A 16,850-nucleotide genomic window follows, 5' to 3' on the forward strand; every position below is an offset into this window, starting at 1 on the left:
GCATATATCAGATCACGAGTTTATAGCTCTTTATTAATCTTTAACTGTTTGTTACTGTGGCTACCTTATAGCTGACTTTACAAACTAACGCACTCCCTACCAAAAGCAGTGAGTTAGTATGAACATTCGAGATCCTTAGGGATCTACGTATCTTTTGGTTAAGACACTGAGTTGCTTGATCGATTATGTTGAACTTGTTTCTGGACAACTGCTAAGGGTGACACAGTAGCATTGCACTTTATAATGCCAGTGGTGTGGGTTCAATCCTGCCGCTGACTATAAGGAGTTTGTACGTTCTCCCCATCACCGTGTGGGTTTCCTCCAGGTTCTCTGGTTCCCCCCACATTCTAAACACGTAGGGGTTAGGGTTAGTAAGTTGTGGGCACACTATGTTAGCACCAGAGGCATGGCAGCACTTGCAGGCTGCCCCCAGCACAACCTCAGACTGTGTTGGTCATTGACATAAAACCTATTTCAGTCTGTTTTGATATACATGTGATAAATAGAGCTAATCTATTCTTTAGCTATTAACTAATAGCCAGAGCACACTGAATGCATGTCAATGCATGCAATATAAATTCTAAGCAACCAAATGACTAATAAGTTGTAGGAAGTGAGACAGCAATATGGCTTAGATAAATATTTCCATTCCTACCTCTATTCCCTTCTGATTTAGTTAACTTCTTTCTGTGAAGCTGAGTGAAAGTAACCCTGTGGTAATGAATTGGAGTGAATGTGTTACGTTATGTAAAGTCTTTTTCTCCTTATGTTATAAATCAAGTAACAAGCAACAAACCTTTCCCCTTCAGATTATGGTTCTTCAAAAAGTATTCATCTGGACTTTATCATATGTCATTCTTCAAAATTCTCTGACCAATTCAATTATATTGACCTCAGGATCCACTTAGACTAGTTCACCACAGGGACTTCCTGAGCAGTGAAAGGTCAGTGTACTAAGGAATGAAGCACCCAGACCACTTGTCAGCAGTGCAATGGACAAATAATTAATCTTTAAGAAATTGTAACTTTATTAGAGTTATAAAATCTGAAATATTAACACATTCCTCCACTCTCCATTGATGCTGTTTAACCTGTTTTCCATGTATTTTCTGTCTGATTTTCTGATTTCTTCGATGAACAATAGAGTGTTTATGATTTACATCATGTCCAATAATACAAATAAAGTTCAGAGTTTATGCTAAAGTGGTTGTTGTTTCATTGAGATGACTGGCTCTATGAGAACTGAATAAAGCAGCAGAAAAGGCTTTCTGCACTTTCACAGGATTCTTCAGTCACATTGTCGCAGCTTTAAGGGGATTTGGCATCATCTCCGCATCAGCTAAATGTGCCGAAATACAGAGAATGGAAAACAAAACAGAGACACAGAAATTCTTGGCTAACTTTGTTTTAGGTAGTAAGAGCTATTGAGTGCTTCATCTGCTGCCTTTATGAATAAGTGAAGTAACCAAAGGCTCAGTGTCAGTAATACAAAATACTAGAGATTCTGTTTGCCCTCTGATGGCATGTGATGAATTACAAAAAGTCTGAATGCAACTGAAAGGAAGGGAATGACTTTTGCATTTTGCCCTATGAACTGTTTCATTGTTTTTGTGCCTCTATTAAAAAAACGCAGCAAAATATACCTTGTACATCTCATCTAGTTATTGTTAGGAACAAATCTATAAGTGCATTAGTAACACATGCTGACAACATTAATAGGAAAGTGAGGTTAAAACCCTCCTATATGACATCTTTACACTGCTGGTAATCAACCAATTCTCTTTTTCTTCCTCCTTCCCTTCAGTATCATTAATAGACTTGTGACATCTGTGACATATTAAGTTAATGTGGACTAATAGGAAACTGCTCCTAACATAATGTGTTAATTTTTATATGGTAAACATTTCATTTAAGAAAGAAGGAAAAAACCACGATTAATACTGAGAAGCATTCAGAAAATAACTTGAAATTATATGGCATTTTTAAATGTTCCCAAAGCATTTATTGCTGATGGGGTAATTCTGAGTAGCAGTTGCTAATGCAAGACAGAAAACAAAACAGCGAATCTGGCTAGACCAAGCTCCCACAAATGTGATAATAATCAGATATCTCACTTTCATGATTATTTTTTAAAGGATACATGTCAGTTTGTACAATGGTGATAACTCCCTGATCTTCAAAAACATGTCACGGGCTAGGTCATATCCTCTCGACCGAGCAAATTGGTCATAGTTTAGCATCACATCTAAAATAAACCACTTCAGATGTATTTCAGATTTGGTTTGTATGTGCAAATATGCTACCTTCTACATTTTCCTTCCACCTTTAGGGATGGTGAAACACTTAAACTACTTAACTTTTGAAAGTTAATAAACAAGCATAAGTATTTAATATTTGACTTGTTTAAAGAACAATTGTCCTGGCACCACTCTACATCTACTGATGAAAATGAGTGGAAATAGCACAGCTACAATGCTCAGTAGGTAGCAATCATTTTAAATTGATTGCAGAGGGTATCTTGTGGTAAATATTCAAGTGTAGTCTGTGTCTGACTTTATTATATATTTATTCCTTTAAAAGAGATGAAGCAAACATTTTGCACTCATTAACACCAGTTTCTCAGGATTCATGACCCTAACTAATCTATTGGTTAGATCATTTTCCACAGAGTTGTCTAACGCAGAAGTTGTATCTGATATCTGATTTTTAAACTGGTTATTGGGTTTTTTTTGTAAATGATTATGTAGTTCAAAGCCCTGCTCTGCAGAAACACCAAAAGCAGATCTAATTCACATCAATAGTCTCTGCTGGCATGAGCCATAGCTGCTCATGTGAATTGGAAAAAAGAAGCAACAAGCTACAGTTGCAAATCTGCCTGTTCATGGTACTCTGCAACTCATCAACATACAGCCAGCAACGTTTAATCATTAGACTGTGTCCAACAGTGAGGGCATTCTATCATATTCATTCATTCTTTCTTTGAGGTACTCCCATTTTCGTGGATATTTGTGAAGAAAAATAATCTCAGGATGTATATTGTACACATTTCTCTGACATTAAATCTACCTTTGAAACCTATTGAGATTTGGTGTACACGAAATGACAGGGAATTGCTTGTACCCCAACTTCCATTAGACATTCCTCAATTTTATGTTGCCATTGTTCAAACTTCAAAATTAAAGTACCAAGGAAATAATGGATACTCAACAAGGCATTGACTACAAGACTGACATCACAAATTTGAAGAGGAAGCCAATTTATAATCCTTACCCATCTCTCACTATTAATAAAATTGTTATGGAGTATTTCAGTTGTTGTAGCAGTCCAATATTTTTGATAATTTTAGTATATTCTTTGTTTCATTGAGTGTTATTCAATTAAAACTACAAAAGATTTACTCAAACAACTAGTAAAATATACAGGAAATATTCACTGAATTAGAATTGGTTGACCCAAATCACCCACCATAATCACTTCTCTGGGCCACATGCACAGCACGTCCTTTACTGGCCCTCTACAATCTTGAGATGGTGATAAGTTTGGAATAGTGACTACGCTTTGGGCAATGTTGTGTGGAGATTGTACCTAGTCTGAGATAGACTTTGACAGAAGGGTTATGCCTTCTCTCGAACTTACTATTAAATTTAACAGTTTTTACATATCTGATGCTGAAACATTTAAAAACTATTAAATTTGAAGTAAATTTTATTTTGAAGTATTTTCAGAAGTTAACAAATTACAACAATTAATTAAAAATATAAAACAACATAAAAATAATTCAAAACATAATTTGCACTTTGGCTCATCATTCGAAAGCCTAGAAATCCTATTGAAATCATTGAGATCCTCTGCTAAGTGTGATCTGGTCCAGGATCTGAATGGTGATTCCCTAGTACAATCCAAACAAGACTGGGCTTTACTGTTGGGCTCCACAGGCTGTCCAGTAACAGAGCTCAGTGGAAGACTTAGCCCCTGGAATTTAGCAATAAATCTCATAATTCAACTCGGATGCACAAGTTCAAGACTTCTTCTGTTTAAGTGGCTAAATGCCAGCATTTCCTTTTGGAACTGTTGGCCACAGCCAATCAAAACCCATTGTCTTAACACCACTTTTAGTGTGACAGCCTGAAAGATTGTTTTTTTCCAGTCAAACTTCATTGCTTCACCTCAGTGCTTCTGTTACAAGTTAGTCCCTCAAAGTAAGATCAATCATTAGAAATACCTTTGTTGTTACTTTCACTCATGCTAAGAAACTACACATCACAGTAGAAAAATTCACAGTCCAGAAACAGGTCCTTCAGCCCATCAAGACTGCACCAATAACCAAGCATGGGAAAACAGCAATCTGTACTAATATGGCAAAGGTTCAAATTAGGACATTGTTGCTGGTACAACAGAGTATAGCTATGAAGTCCTGATGAAGGGTCTTGGTCTGAAACGTCCACTCCTTTCTCCTCGTCATAGATGCTGCCTGACCTGTTGAGTTCCTCCAGCTTTTTGTGTGTGTTAGAGTATAGTGCCAAGTGAAAGATCCACAAGGTTAAGAACTTTGCTCTGGGTTTTCAGGATAGTTATTTTTCTACATTTCAAAGGCTTTCTATTTCTTCACTACAATTGATAAAATAAGTTCATAATCAGTTGCAAAGATAGCAAATAGCTCCCAGTGATTCAGGCAAGTGTTGCATGTGCGTGTGCACTTGGAATATTATTTACAACCAACATTATGGGATTGGGGTTTGAAATAACTATTTCTTTATTGATTCATTATGATATTATTTAAATGTAATTGTGTGAAAGCTGCTGAGGTCCTAGAGATTAATATATGATGATTTATCTTCAATGTCTTGTTAATTATGACTGTTGGATCATAATCATTTTAGAAGCTGGAGGTCTAAGGGCCAGTCTCCTTTGCGGATCAGAGGCAGAGAGGGTCAGTAACTTCAAATTCCTGAACACTTATTACCCTGCAACCATCAGGCTCTTGAACCAGCATGGATATCTTCACTCACCTCAACAATGAACTGAACCAGTGTGGATAACTTCACCTCCTAACCCTAACCTCAGCATTGAACTGACTTCACAACTTATAAACTCACTTTCAAGGACTCTACAACTCATGTTCTCAGTTTTATTTATTTATTTATTTTCTTGGTTTGTCTTCTTTCGCAGATTGGTTGCTTGACAATCTTTGTTTATGTATAGTTTTTCATAAAATTTATAGAATGTCTTTATTTTTCTATAAATGCCAACAAGAAAATGAATCTTGAGGTAGTATATGGTGACATATATGCACTTTGATAACAGATTTACTGTGACTTTGATTGAGAGTCATAGAGTAAAGAGCACTGAAACAAGTCCTTCACTCAATCCATCCATGCATTTGGCCCAGATTGCTCTGAAGCATTTCTATCCATGTACCTTCCCCTAGCAGTTCATTCAATGCCACCACCCTCATGTGAAAATGCTGCACTTCAGATCCCTTTAAATCTTTCCCTTCTTATCTTAAACCTATGCTCTCAAATTTTAGAATTCCCTATCTTGAGAAAAAGTCTGTGACCATCACCTTATCCATGACCCTCATGATTTTATACACCTCTACACTATCACCTGTCAGCCTCCTCTACTCCAGGGGAAAAGGCATGCGTCCTATCCTTACAACTCACATTCTCCACTTTCACTAACAGCCTTGCGAATCTTTTCTGCACCCTTTGCAGCTTAATTTCATCCTTCCTATAGCCAGTCAACTGTCCATTTCTCTGGATAAATGTGGCTGCAAAAATACTGAGGAATAAAGAGTCAACCTTTAGGGCCGAGACCCTTCCTCAAGACTGGAAAGGAAGAGAGAAGAAGTCAGAATAGGGAGGTGGGGGAGAGGAAGGAACACAAGCTGGAAGGTGATAGGCTTTTTCCCCCTTCCCTTCCAGTCCTGATGAAGGTTCTCAGCCTAAAACACCCACACTTTATTTTTCTCCATCGATGCAGCCCTACCTAGTGAGTTCTTCCAGTATTTAGTATGCGTTACTCTGGATTTAGAATGTGCAGAATCTCTTGTGTTTACCAGGAAGCATGACACTGCCCCATACAAACCACCCTGCTTGGTTACCACCCCCTCCATCGTCTTAAACAAACGTCATTCCTTCTACCACTAGCTGCTATACACAGTTTCTGCATGAAGCAACACCAGCTGGCAAATCTTCTTCAACATCACCTATGGCCTGTTTCTGTGCTGTAATTGTTATATGGTTATAAAACTACAACCTTCATTTCACAGAACGTGTAGAACGACAAGCTGGCTGCTACACCATCCAGACTAGTTTTTAAGGCACCGGTTGAGCCACAGTCCTGGAGCTGCTATCACTGTGATACATTCAACGCCCTCGCTGGAATGATTCAAGAAAGATGCTCATCGCCAGCCAGGGATGGGCAACAGGTGCTGGCTTTGACAAATACGCACACATTGCAGGGAAGAATAAAAGGACAATTGTGCTTTTCTTTTGAACATGATAATTACCTATCCTATCTTTAAACAAATTTCACGTATGAAAACAGCGTTGTGTAATCCGGTGCGGAGCCTGTGTACATTCAGCAGGTGCCTCATATTTTGTAACCGGAAATTGCAATTTTACTTCAAGTAGTTGTTGCGTAAATTATTAACAGTGTTGCCAGTCATCTGTCTGCATCTCCGCTTTTGTGAATCATCGAACTCCGCAGTTGTAAATTTATTGATTAACTCTGCTTACACAAAATCGGTCTGATAGTCAATACTTTACGACTTTGAGACGGAAGCCGACAATATCACATCCATCAGAGTCGTAACGCATTCCTCTCCTCCAACGGAAACAATACCCCTTTGTTTTAGAAGGCGTGTGCTGCAATTACAGGAGCTGCCGGAGCAATACTCGAGTTGCCAGTTAATATTGTCAGCATAATTTTCAAATCTACTTTCGGCATTATCCAAGTTCCAAACGGCAGTATTTTGAGACAATTAGTAACAACAACGAGAAGTGCAATACAAATTGTTTACAACTATTCGGACTTTAACTGGGTATAGGGTAAAGAATTAGAAAGGGCACGTGTTAAAACAAAATGACCCCAAGGGCAAGAATGCAAAACCTGCTCAGTCTAAGGTAACAGCAGTAAGTTACTGAAGACAGGGACAACACTGGCCCCCACTCGTTCAGATAACAGAAGTTTACATCGCCATTGAGGGTTATAATGATTTTAGTCTGTCTTACTCACCCACTCTTAGTTCCTGTCCGAAGACGGTTTTCTCTCCGAGAGCTGAGCAGTTCCAGCGGCCGTACCTGAACTGATATTGGCACTCGTTGATTCCCATCTGCGCCCCTTCCCCGATCACGATGATGGCATCCGGGCGGCTCTGACAGATCGCCCGCTGCCGGGGCGCCAATCCTGGAATCTTGTTGCAAATGATATTCGCTCCCAAGGCGACAACTGAGGACAACGCTCTAAAATAGAACAGCGACAGAGAACAATAAAATCAAATCACAACATGAAAGCAAATCGTCAAATCTGTAAAGTGACTTTATGAATTGGTGAGCTCTCTGTGCAAAACCACATCTGCAAGTATTTCCAAACCAATAACTTGGTTGAATTGGCACCCGTCCACTTTCTGCCCAGAACAGAAGTTACTACATTGCACTGGGCGGAAAGCCGCCACAAGGTCTGCAGTCATGTAATCCTTTCCCTGTTTAACACGGAACTACAAAATGAAGGGGTTAAACCAGAGAGCACGTCCTACTACGTAGAGATTTCCATTCTCTCCCCTCTCGCGAAACTCCTGTCTTTTGCGATCCCCCTGCGAGAAAAATAAACAACCACAGATTTTCTGAAGCACCCGGCTGAATAATGTATAATTAGCCGAGGGAGGGAGGGAGAGAATGTGTACATGTGGATTAATTTTAAATGGATGAAATTCAGAAGGGGAAGGAGGGGAGAGAATTAATATAACGCAGAGCCAAAGTAACACGCACTTTGCCCTACCTAGATCAGAAAGCAGGGCTGAGCGAAACTCTCCCCAGATAACGAGCGCAATGTGCTTTTCTCTTTTCCTCCCTATTCTGCCATAAAGTAAATGCCAATTTGATAGATATATTTAAACATTTAAGGGGGAGGAGAGAAATTACCAGCTCACTAACTGGCGGTGTGAGTGGTATGACTGTAGCAAGAATCAGCCGTTGCAACAAGTAAAGTGCAGAGTAACGCAAAGGTATGATCAGACGTCTGATGAAGACCCGAAAAGAGTGGAAAAAATGCAAAGCATTCTTTCTTGCAAGTGTTAGAATTTACAGGCGAAACGACAAAGTGGCAAAACTACCGCGTAAACTGACTTTAAGATTTTCGAGGATTTATTTTAAATGTTTGTTCTGACTTACAGGTAACTTCCGCTGGTGAGGATAAGAAACATCTGCGGGTAATAAACTGACAGGAGCACACTGCGGGATAAAAAGATGATCATGGTCGCTCTCTGCTTCAGTTCCTGCTCGTGCTGTTGATTTTATTATAATGAAAATGCTAGATTCTATATGTGAGCTGCTTCTTTGTGAAATTCCCCGGCAATCAGTCTTGTCCAGTGTCTTGCCGCTAGATTGGCGTTTTTGCCTCTCTTTCATGACGGAGCAGTGGTTTGCAGTTGTTGGGAGTTGCTGTTCAAATGGTTGAGTGTTTTGTGAGAGTTCATCAGCTCTCTGGAGACCGCCTGTTGCAATTGGGCAGACAGGCTAATCCCAGCCGCTGTAATCCGCCCACTCCCTTTCAAATCACAATGGGGCAAAAATGACAATGAAAATCGCCCTGATCTGCTTATAGACAGCCAGATAAATCCTACAATCATCTTACTCACTTTCTAAAGGGAAAAAGTGACAAATAGGCTCTACAACTCAGTGCAACAAAAATCGAATTGATCACACTTAAGGTGTCGGGTGGGGGGAGGGGGGAGATTTACCCCGGGTTCTGAGAAGCAGAATATCTGTAGCATTGTCTGTTACTCTAAGTGAAAAAAAAGATTATTATTGTCTGAATAGATGCATCATTTTAAATATGTCTCAGAAGTAACACTTTGCCTTAAGGCTGACGATGTTCTTTGTTGTTGTTTAGGATCTTACATGTTGTGACACACAATGTGAGAGAGTGAGAAATAATGCAGGACCTTACCAATGCAATAGTCATGAATTGACACGGATTTACTGCCAATCATTGGGGTGTAGGTGACAGATCACAGGTATTAAACAGAGTTGGAGGAAGCCAATGGTCCGAAACAATATCATAGCATTTTAAAATGTCGAGTGGATTAGTAATGAAGACCCTCCTTGGACGTCAGTCGTAAATTCTGACCGGAGGGAGAGTCTTTGAAACATAATTACCTTCTGGACCTTTGATCTGAAAAGAATTTGTTTGAACCATTTTGCCTGTTGCAGGTTGTAGGTAAAAGAGTGGAAAGATGTCCGTGATGTTCTATAGGCAGAGAGCACCATGGAATTATACATGTGAAGCTCTTGGTCAAGCACAGCATCACAGATTATTCAGAAAGGCGTTCTTCGTGCTGGTTCCCAAGAAATAGGGTGTCGAGAACGCATGGGTGGTGGTTGAGGAGATCTTTAGTTCGGAAACAGAATTCCCTGTTCGAAAGAAACATCAAACGCACTCTCTTGATGAAGAACGACCGATTTGGGATGGAGAGGGGAAATTATAAACGGCATGGATTTTTAGAATACTTTTAATCTCCTAATTTGAAAGCAGATATTTGCTTGATGAGGAAAGGATGAGTCATATGAACGGTGGACACAAGAGCATGAGAAGTAGTGGCAGAAACAGGCTATGGAGCCCCGAGCGTCAGCTACGCCATTTCATGGGCACACGGCTAATCTGATTTTGGCTTCAACTTTACTGCCTGTTCCCCGAAATGTCCCACGGCCCATACAAACCCGGCCTGAAACATATTTCATGTCTTTGGACTCATAGCCTACGTCGGACAAGTTGCACAGAACGCCAATACCAGAGAGTTGTGAAACACTGACATAGCTCTACTCTGAGCCTAATTAAAAAGTTTAATTTTCCGAAAAAATTAATTTCGAACTTAAATTTCCGAGGATGTTGTAAACTCATGTATTAAGAGGTCATTCCGCACCAGTAGTTGTCCCAGATCTGTTTCATGGGCAAGGTAGACTTTACATTCGTGAGAAAATGAAATATTGCCTTGTGGTGTCCGCCCAGCAGCCATGCTGAAGTGGCAATACTCCCTTGCAAGCAATATCGCTATTAGACCTTCCGGGGTGGCGAACTACACACAAACTGGATTTAACCGGGCAGCCTAGTTTTCTAGGTATCATGTCACTGCACATACTTTAAACATCACTATGATCTAACATAGAAGGGGGTGGAGAAAGACATCTACACACGTGCTCAATCGCACATGTGCAGAGCGCTCTGTAGGCAGCAAAATAAAACTTTAAGCCCTTCACCTGCTCTCAGATTGGCTCTGACGTCTAACTCCCCTAATGGTGCCTGAAGCTGAGGACCTGTACGAGTTAAGTGGATAATTCCTGACAGGGGACCTAACGGGCTGAAATAGATCAAATTGTCTTCTAACACGTGGTATTTTTGAATTGAAACTGTAATTAATGGACAGTGAAGTTGCCAGTGGTAACAGTGCACCTGCGAATTGTGATTAGATTTCCCGAACATAATCTTCGCACCAGTGTTATAACTTGTTCTTGAGCTCCCACGTGCTGCTTGCAGCGAGCCACTGCACAGACCACGTTTGCAAAAGACGCGGCGTGAACGGGCCCATCAGAGACAAACAAAACTGTAACTAACGTGAGATCACGAAACGTGGTGGTCTCATAACATACCCAGTATAGCATGAAGGTAGCAGCTTTATAAATCCCAACCACCGCTCCCCCCGCCCCCTCCCAATGAACATGCATCCTTTATTCTCTTATCGGGCTTCTGGCTATTGAGACGCTTTGCTTTTTAATCAGCATTTGGGGCGGTATTAACCAGAATGTGTTTACATTCCTCTCCAGCTCTGTTCCACCTTGAGCGTAGAGCGCCGGTAAGCGGCTGTATATTTGTTTTAAATAGAAGTACTTTAAAGACAATATTTTAACAGAAAATATATGTATAATCTCTTCGCACAGACACAAGCAATGTTTATATTTTTACGATCAGTGCTTTCGAATATTACAGGCAAAATATCGTCAGCCGCGTTTATTAAGAAACGCCACGTGCAGTATTCTTTACAACAATGCATGAAAAAGGCTTGGTGCAAGTTGTGTTATGCAATAACCTTCCGCCACAGGTCCTTCATGAGTTACACTTTGCTGGGATGCACGCCACAGCATGTACTCCTGCACTTTGTGTTCCAGTCGGCAACCCCTTGTGAAGAGATGATGAAGCAAGTCTGTCTGGAACAGTGGGTTTATAGATAAGGAGTAGGAGATATAGAGGGGAATGTACGTATGTCAGAATGCTGTTTCTGGACTAACATTCGACATTTAACACAGACCTTGGTGAACAAACTTCAACTTCTCTGTCTAAACACAGCACTGTGCAACTGGGTGTTGGAATTCCTAACCAACAGACCAGTATACAGGTTGCAGAACCGTTTTTCCCTCCTGGTCATCGTCAACACAGGTACCCCCCCAGGGCTGTGTGCTGAGCCCATGTAGATGCAAGGCCAAATACCTGAGTAAGGACATTGTCAAGTGTGCCGTTGAGACAATGATGATGAGATTGCCTAGAGAGGAGGTGGAAGAGCACCAAGCCACATGCCATGCAAATGACCTCTTTCTCAATGTCAACAAGGCAAAAGAGACTTCAGGAGTACTGCACACTCAAATCCCTCTTTATATCAACAGCATAGCAGTGGAAGCTGTGAGCAGTTTCAAACTCCTGGGAGTGTGCATTACATGCAACCTCTGATGGTCCCAGAACACATCCTCCACAATCAAGAGAGCTCTCCAATGCCTCTACTTTCTGAGGAGGATGAAAAGGTCTGAACTATGTACATCTATACTCATGATATTGTACAGATGTACAGTAGAGATCATCCTAATATGCTGCATCACTTCATGGTACAGGAACTGTATTGTGGCAGACAAAAAGGCTTTACAAAGGTAGTCAAACCCACCCAACACATCACCAGCACTAGCCAATCTGCCATCAAGGACATGTATACAGAAAGGTGCTAGAAAAAGGCCAGCAATATTATGAAAGATCCCACCCACCGTGCTCATAGACTGCTTCTCCCACTCCCATCAGAGAGGAGGGTATGTAACATCCATGCCAGGACCACCAGGCCCAAAAACAGTTACTTTCCCCAAACAGCAAGGGTGATCAACATCTCCAGCCACTGACCCAACCCTCCACACACCCCACCACTACTGCCTTAAGATTTCCTGTCAGTCACCTTATGTACAGACACTCATGTACCTAGCATCACTTTATGTACATAAGCCATCTTATGTATTTATATTTTACATTATGAAGACATGTAGTCCTCTTTTATTGTCATTTAGTAATGCATGCATTAAGAAATGATACATTGTTTCCTCTGGTGTGATATCACAAAACACAGGACAGACCAAGACTGAAAAAACTGACAAAACCACATAATTATAACATATAGTTACAACACTGCAACAATTATCATAACTTGATGAAGTCCATGAGCACAGTAAAGTTCAAAGTTTCTCAAATGTCCCACATCTCACGCAGACGGGAGAAGGAAGAAAAACTCTCCCTGCCATGCCGACCACAATCCAACTCTGAGTCATCCGAAAACTTCAAGCTCTGAGCGGCTCTCCAACACCGAGTACTGAGGACCATCTCTGTCCGAACGATTCGACCTCCTTCTCGGTTGCCAATAGTAGGCAAGGCCGGGGATTTTGAGGCCTACCCTCCGAAAGATTCCCGACCACACAGTAATGACAGCAGCGAACGGGCGTTTCAGAAATTTCTCCAGATGTTCCTCTGTGCTTTTTACTATTGTATTCTTTGGCTTAGTGTGTTTTTAATATGTTGCATCGGATCCAGAGTAACAATGATTTCATTCTCCTTTACACTTGTGTACTGGAAATTACATAAACAATCTTGAATAAATTGGATTTTTTACAACACAAGGTTAATTGGAGTTTGGAATGCACTGAGAGGGTAGTGGAAGCAGAGGTTGTCACAATACCAACACTTGAATAGCCAAGGCATAGAATGCTACTGACCAAGTGCTGGTACGTGGGATTAGCACACACAGGTACTTGAAGATCTACATGGAGCTAGAAGGCCAAAGGACCTGTTTCTGTGCTGTGTGATTTTAGGACTCAACCTGCCTAAAACAAAGTCATGTGCTTTTTCACTGAGTTGATGGCCTTCCAATAATAGTTAGTGGTCATCTCCATGCCTCCATGGGCACCATTCTTACAGCACCAAGTCAATGGGTGCTAAGGAACTGTTGATGATGATCTGGCAAGGATAGCCACTTCCTGCTGATTCCTCAAAAACATCTGCAGTGGCATAGGCATTTTGTGTACATCAGAAGAATCATACTAGGATGTAACTCAACTCTATCCAAGATAGATTTTGGTCCAGGAGGAATGAAGTCCAAAGTTAGTGATCAATTTCTTTGCTAAATGTTGACTACAAGATTGTGTCCATACGTGTAACCAACAGGTTCAGCTCTGCCCTGGGGCAAAACATCCACGCTAGCCTGTGATGAACAGCACCTTACAGTGGGATTTCGGAAATCCTTTTGGCTATTCACGGATTTGAATACAGAGGAGGCTGCCAGGAAATTCTATGCTTCCGTCATGCCTCTGGACCACAAGAGGGCATTTGAGAGAATATTCCCATACAAATACACGAAGAACTCCCTCACCCTGTCTCATCTTTGAGTCCTTTGCCAAGTCCAAAGTGGCATAATGGATGGATATCCCAGCAAACAGAGGTAGTCAGGTTAACATCACTCTATTCCAGGTTGCCGTCATTATGTTCTCTGTTCATTTTTTAGGTTTTTGGCATTACTGGGAAATTCAGAATTCATCCTCAACTCCAATAGCTCAAGAAGATGGCAGTGAGCACCTTCTGGGAATGTGGCCATTAGATCACAGATAGACATCTTGTTGGAGAGTATTTCAGGGAGCAATTAAAAGTGAAACAAATCACTACATGGCTGGACTCACACAGAGATTTAACTAGGTAAGGGCAGCAGATTCAAATTTCCCATCCTGAAAACATATTAGTGAACCAATAGCCTTTTACAACAACCAGATAATTGTGGCCACTTTTATGAATCAAGTTATTTTTTAATTTTAAATTAGTGAATTCAGGCCTCTGAGCTGCCTGTGTGGTAATTTAAATATTATACCAGTCACTGACCAGTACTCAGTCCACAAGCTCAGAAGCTTTGCTGACCATTTCAATCTAATGCTGGGAACTAGTGTAGACCAATGCAAGAGTGAAGTCATGCTCCTGGACAGCCAGACCAGCCAATGCTTTGTAACGATCACTATTGTCTTATGGCCTAAAGCTGCTGGGTATAGAAACTCAGGGGCCACTTCATTAGGTATTTCCTGTACCTAATAAAATGGCCACTGAGAGATTGTTCATGGTCTTCTGCTGCTGTAGCCCATCCACTTCAAGGTTCAAGATGTTTGTGCATTCAGGAGATGCTCTTCTGTACACCATCATTGTAAAGTATGGTTATTTAAGTTATTGTCACCTTCCTGTCAGCTTGAACCAGTCTGGCCACTCTCCTCTGATCTCTTTCATTAATGAGGTGTTTTCAGCAGGACAACTGCACTCACTAGAGTTCTATTTTGTTTTTCACACCATTGTTGAGACTGTTGTGCATGAAAATTTCAGGCCATCAGCAGTTTCTGTGATACTCAAACCACCTCATCTGGCACTAACAATCTTTCCACACTCAAAATGACTTAGATCACATTTATTCCCTACTTTGATGTTTGGTCTGAACAACAACTAAACGTCTTGATTATGACTGCATGTTTTTAGGCATTGAGTTGCTGCCACATGATTGGCTGATTAGATATTTGCCTTAACAAGGCATACAGTTGTACCTAAAGAAAAAAGTGGCCACTGAGTGTAGTTCAGTGTTCCAAAGCTGAACCAAAAATTAGTAGTAAGTTAAGTGATTGGAGCTTTCCCTCACCATAACTCTCGAGAACTTGATAAGGTGCAACATAGTTGCAGAGTTTCTCTAGATCACTTAAGTCTGGCTGATTCACCACAATACCATTGCCATAAATTAAAGGAATCACCTTCCATTTGGGCTGAAGATGCACGGGGCATCATGCATGAATCTCCAACTAAATGAAGAGTAATGACTCCATTGCCAACCTTTGTACATGTGGCTGTGCTAAGAGCTGCTTTAAGCCTGCTATACCATCTCAGTATCTTCATGTGTGCTACAGGTTTACCCAACCTCCTCTCTCGGAAGGTTGTATCTGACTTCATTAACCAAACAGTCACAAACATCCTAGCATGCTGGATCTCTACCTTCTCACTCTTCCAACTCTTCCTTTGGGCAACTGTCAACTCAGAATGTGCAATGTCTTGAAAGAAGGGAAGAGCATGAACCCAGTTGGTCTTTTATCCAACCAGATTACTGGCACCATTCTGCAGAAGATCTCATTGCTGGTGAACAGGATTAATAATCACAATTCTCAAGAAGAGTAGTACCCATCTCACACAGGCACCCCACTTCATGACTTTATATGATGCTCTTAACCATATATTGGACACATAAATCCTGTTCTAATGGTTCATACTTATTGTGAAGCTGTTAAAGCAATTCTTATTTCTTACTAATGAAACAACAAGCTCTGTACATTTATGAATGTGTTTGCAAATTGTTCAATTGTGGTGCATATTGGCATTGTTGAATCCCAGGTGGTTGGTTACCAAATATTATACATTAAACTCGAGTCTTTCATTCAGAAGATTCATTGCGGCGAAAAGGGCAATGGTTCTTGCCGGTATCTATGAACTAAAGGTGAGGGATTGCACTTCAGAAAGTTGTTATCGGGGTTCAGAACCATTTCTATAAACTGTTTGTTGATCTGAAATCACTGTTGGCACAACACGCCGTTCAAATGGCAAATGATGAAAAGTACAACTGAATTATAAACCAATTAATCATGATTTACTGAATCTCTGATCTTTCAGCAAACGTTTGACAGAACCCTCTAAATATTTTACGAAGAGAAATTGGGGGGGGTGCTTGCGTAAATGCAAATTTTACTATGGAGCAGAGCGCAAAAAGAATAGAAATTTGGCTGTGAATTTGGTAGTTCTTTACAAGTATGAAATAACGAAATCAGTCAGTAATTTACAACTGGTATTTATCTCAGGTAAGAGTTTTTAAACTTTGCAGTCAGCCCATAACACTGATTTGGGTTCCGAGGCCACCGAAAGCCATATTTGCAATTAAGTACCTGAACAATACCAGATGCAAAAATACATTTGTCGGCTATTTTTAGCGCACCCATGAGAACGAATTTCAGATGGAACTACTCCCTCAACCGACCATTAAAGGAATATATAATCAGCGCGCGATTCACAGTTTATTCTTGTTATTAGAAAGCCCTAGAATTGTAAAGTGCAATTTCTGGGCTTGCTTGCTCCGAGTTGGGATATACGCCTGAATCTAACGGACTTCGCAGGATTTGGACCAGAAGTACGCTGTGGAATCGTATCATCGTATTTTGATCGCTGTACTGTTAGCAAGTCGTTTAGGATTTCACACTTTATCATTTTTAAAACTGAAATTATCTTGCAGTTTGTAAAAGAACGACATTTTGATTAGGACAGTCAGTGTC

At 40.7% G+C, this 16,850-nt stretch overlaps 1 protein-coding gene across 2 annotated transcripts in view; it reads right to left on the reverse strand.

Annotated features, from left to right (window-relative positions):
- Positions 1–8,494, reverse strand: part of LOC140202663 (protein Wnt-7b) — an 89,733-nt gene extending 81,239 nt beyond the window's left edge. For both annotated transcript variants that reach the window (XR_011887144.1, XM_072267796.1), the window contains exons 1-2: positions 8,394–8,494; positions 7,240–7,466 (exon numbers count right to left, since the gene is read on the reverse strand). Coding sequence is in view for 1 of the 2 variants with exons in the window: in XM_072267796.1 (XP_072123897.1) it covers positions 7,240–7,466; positions 8,394–8,476 (310 nt within the window). In the remaining variant the exon portion in view is untranslated. The remainder of the gene's footprint in view (positions 1–7,239; positions 7,467–8,393) is intronic.
- Positions 8,495–16,850: the final 8,356 nt, after the last annotated feature.

This window comes from Mobula birostris, chromosome 9 (genome assembly GCF_030028105.1).
Source record: "Mobula birostris isolate sMobBir1 chromosome 9, sMobBir1.hap1, whole genome shotgun sequence".
Lineage (NCBI taxonomy): Eukaryota > Metazoa > Chordata > Chondrichthyes > Myliobatiformes > Myliobatidae > Mobula > Mobula birostris.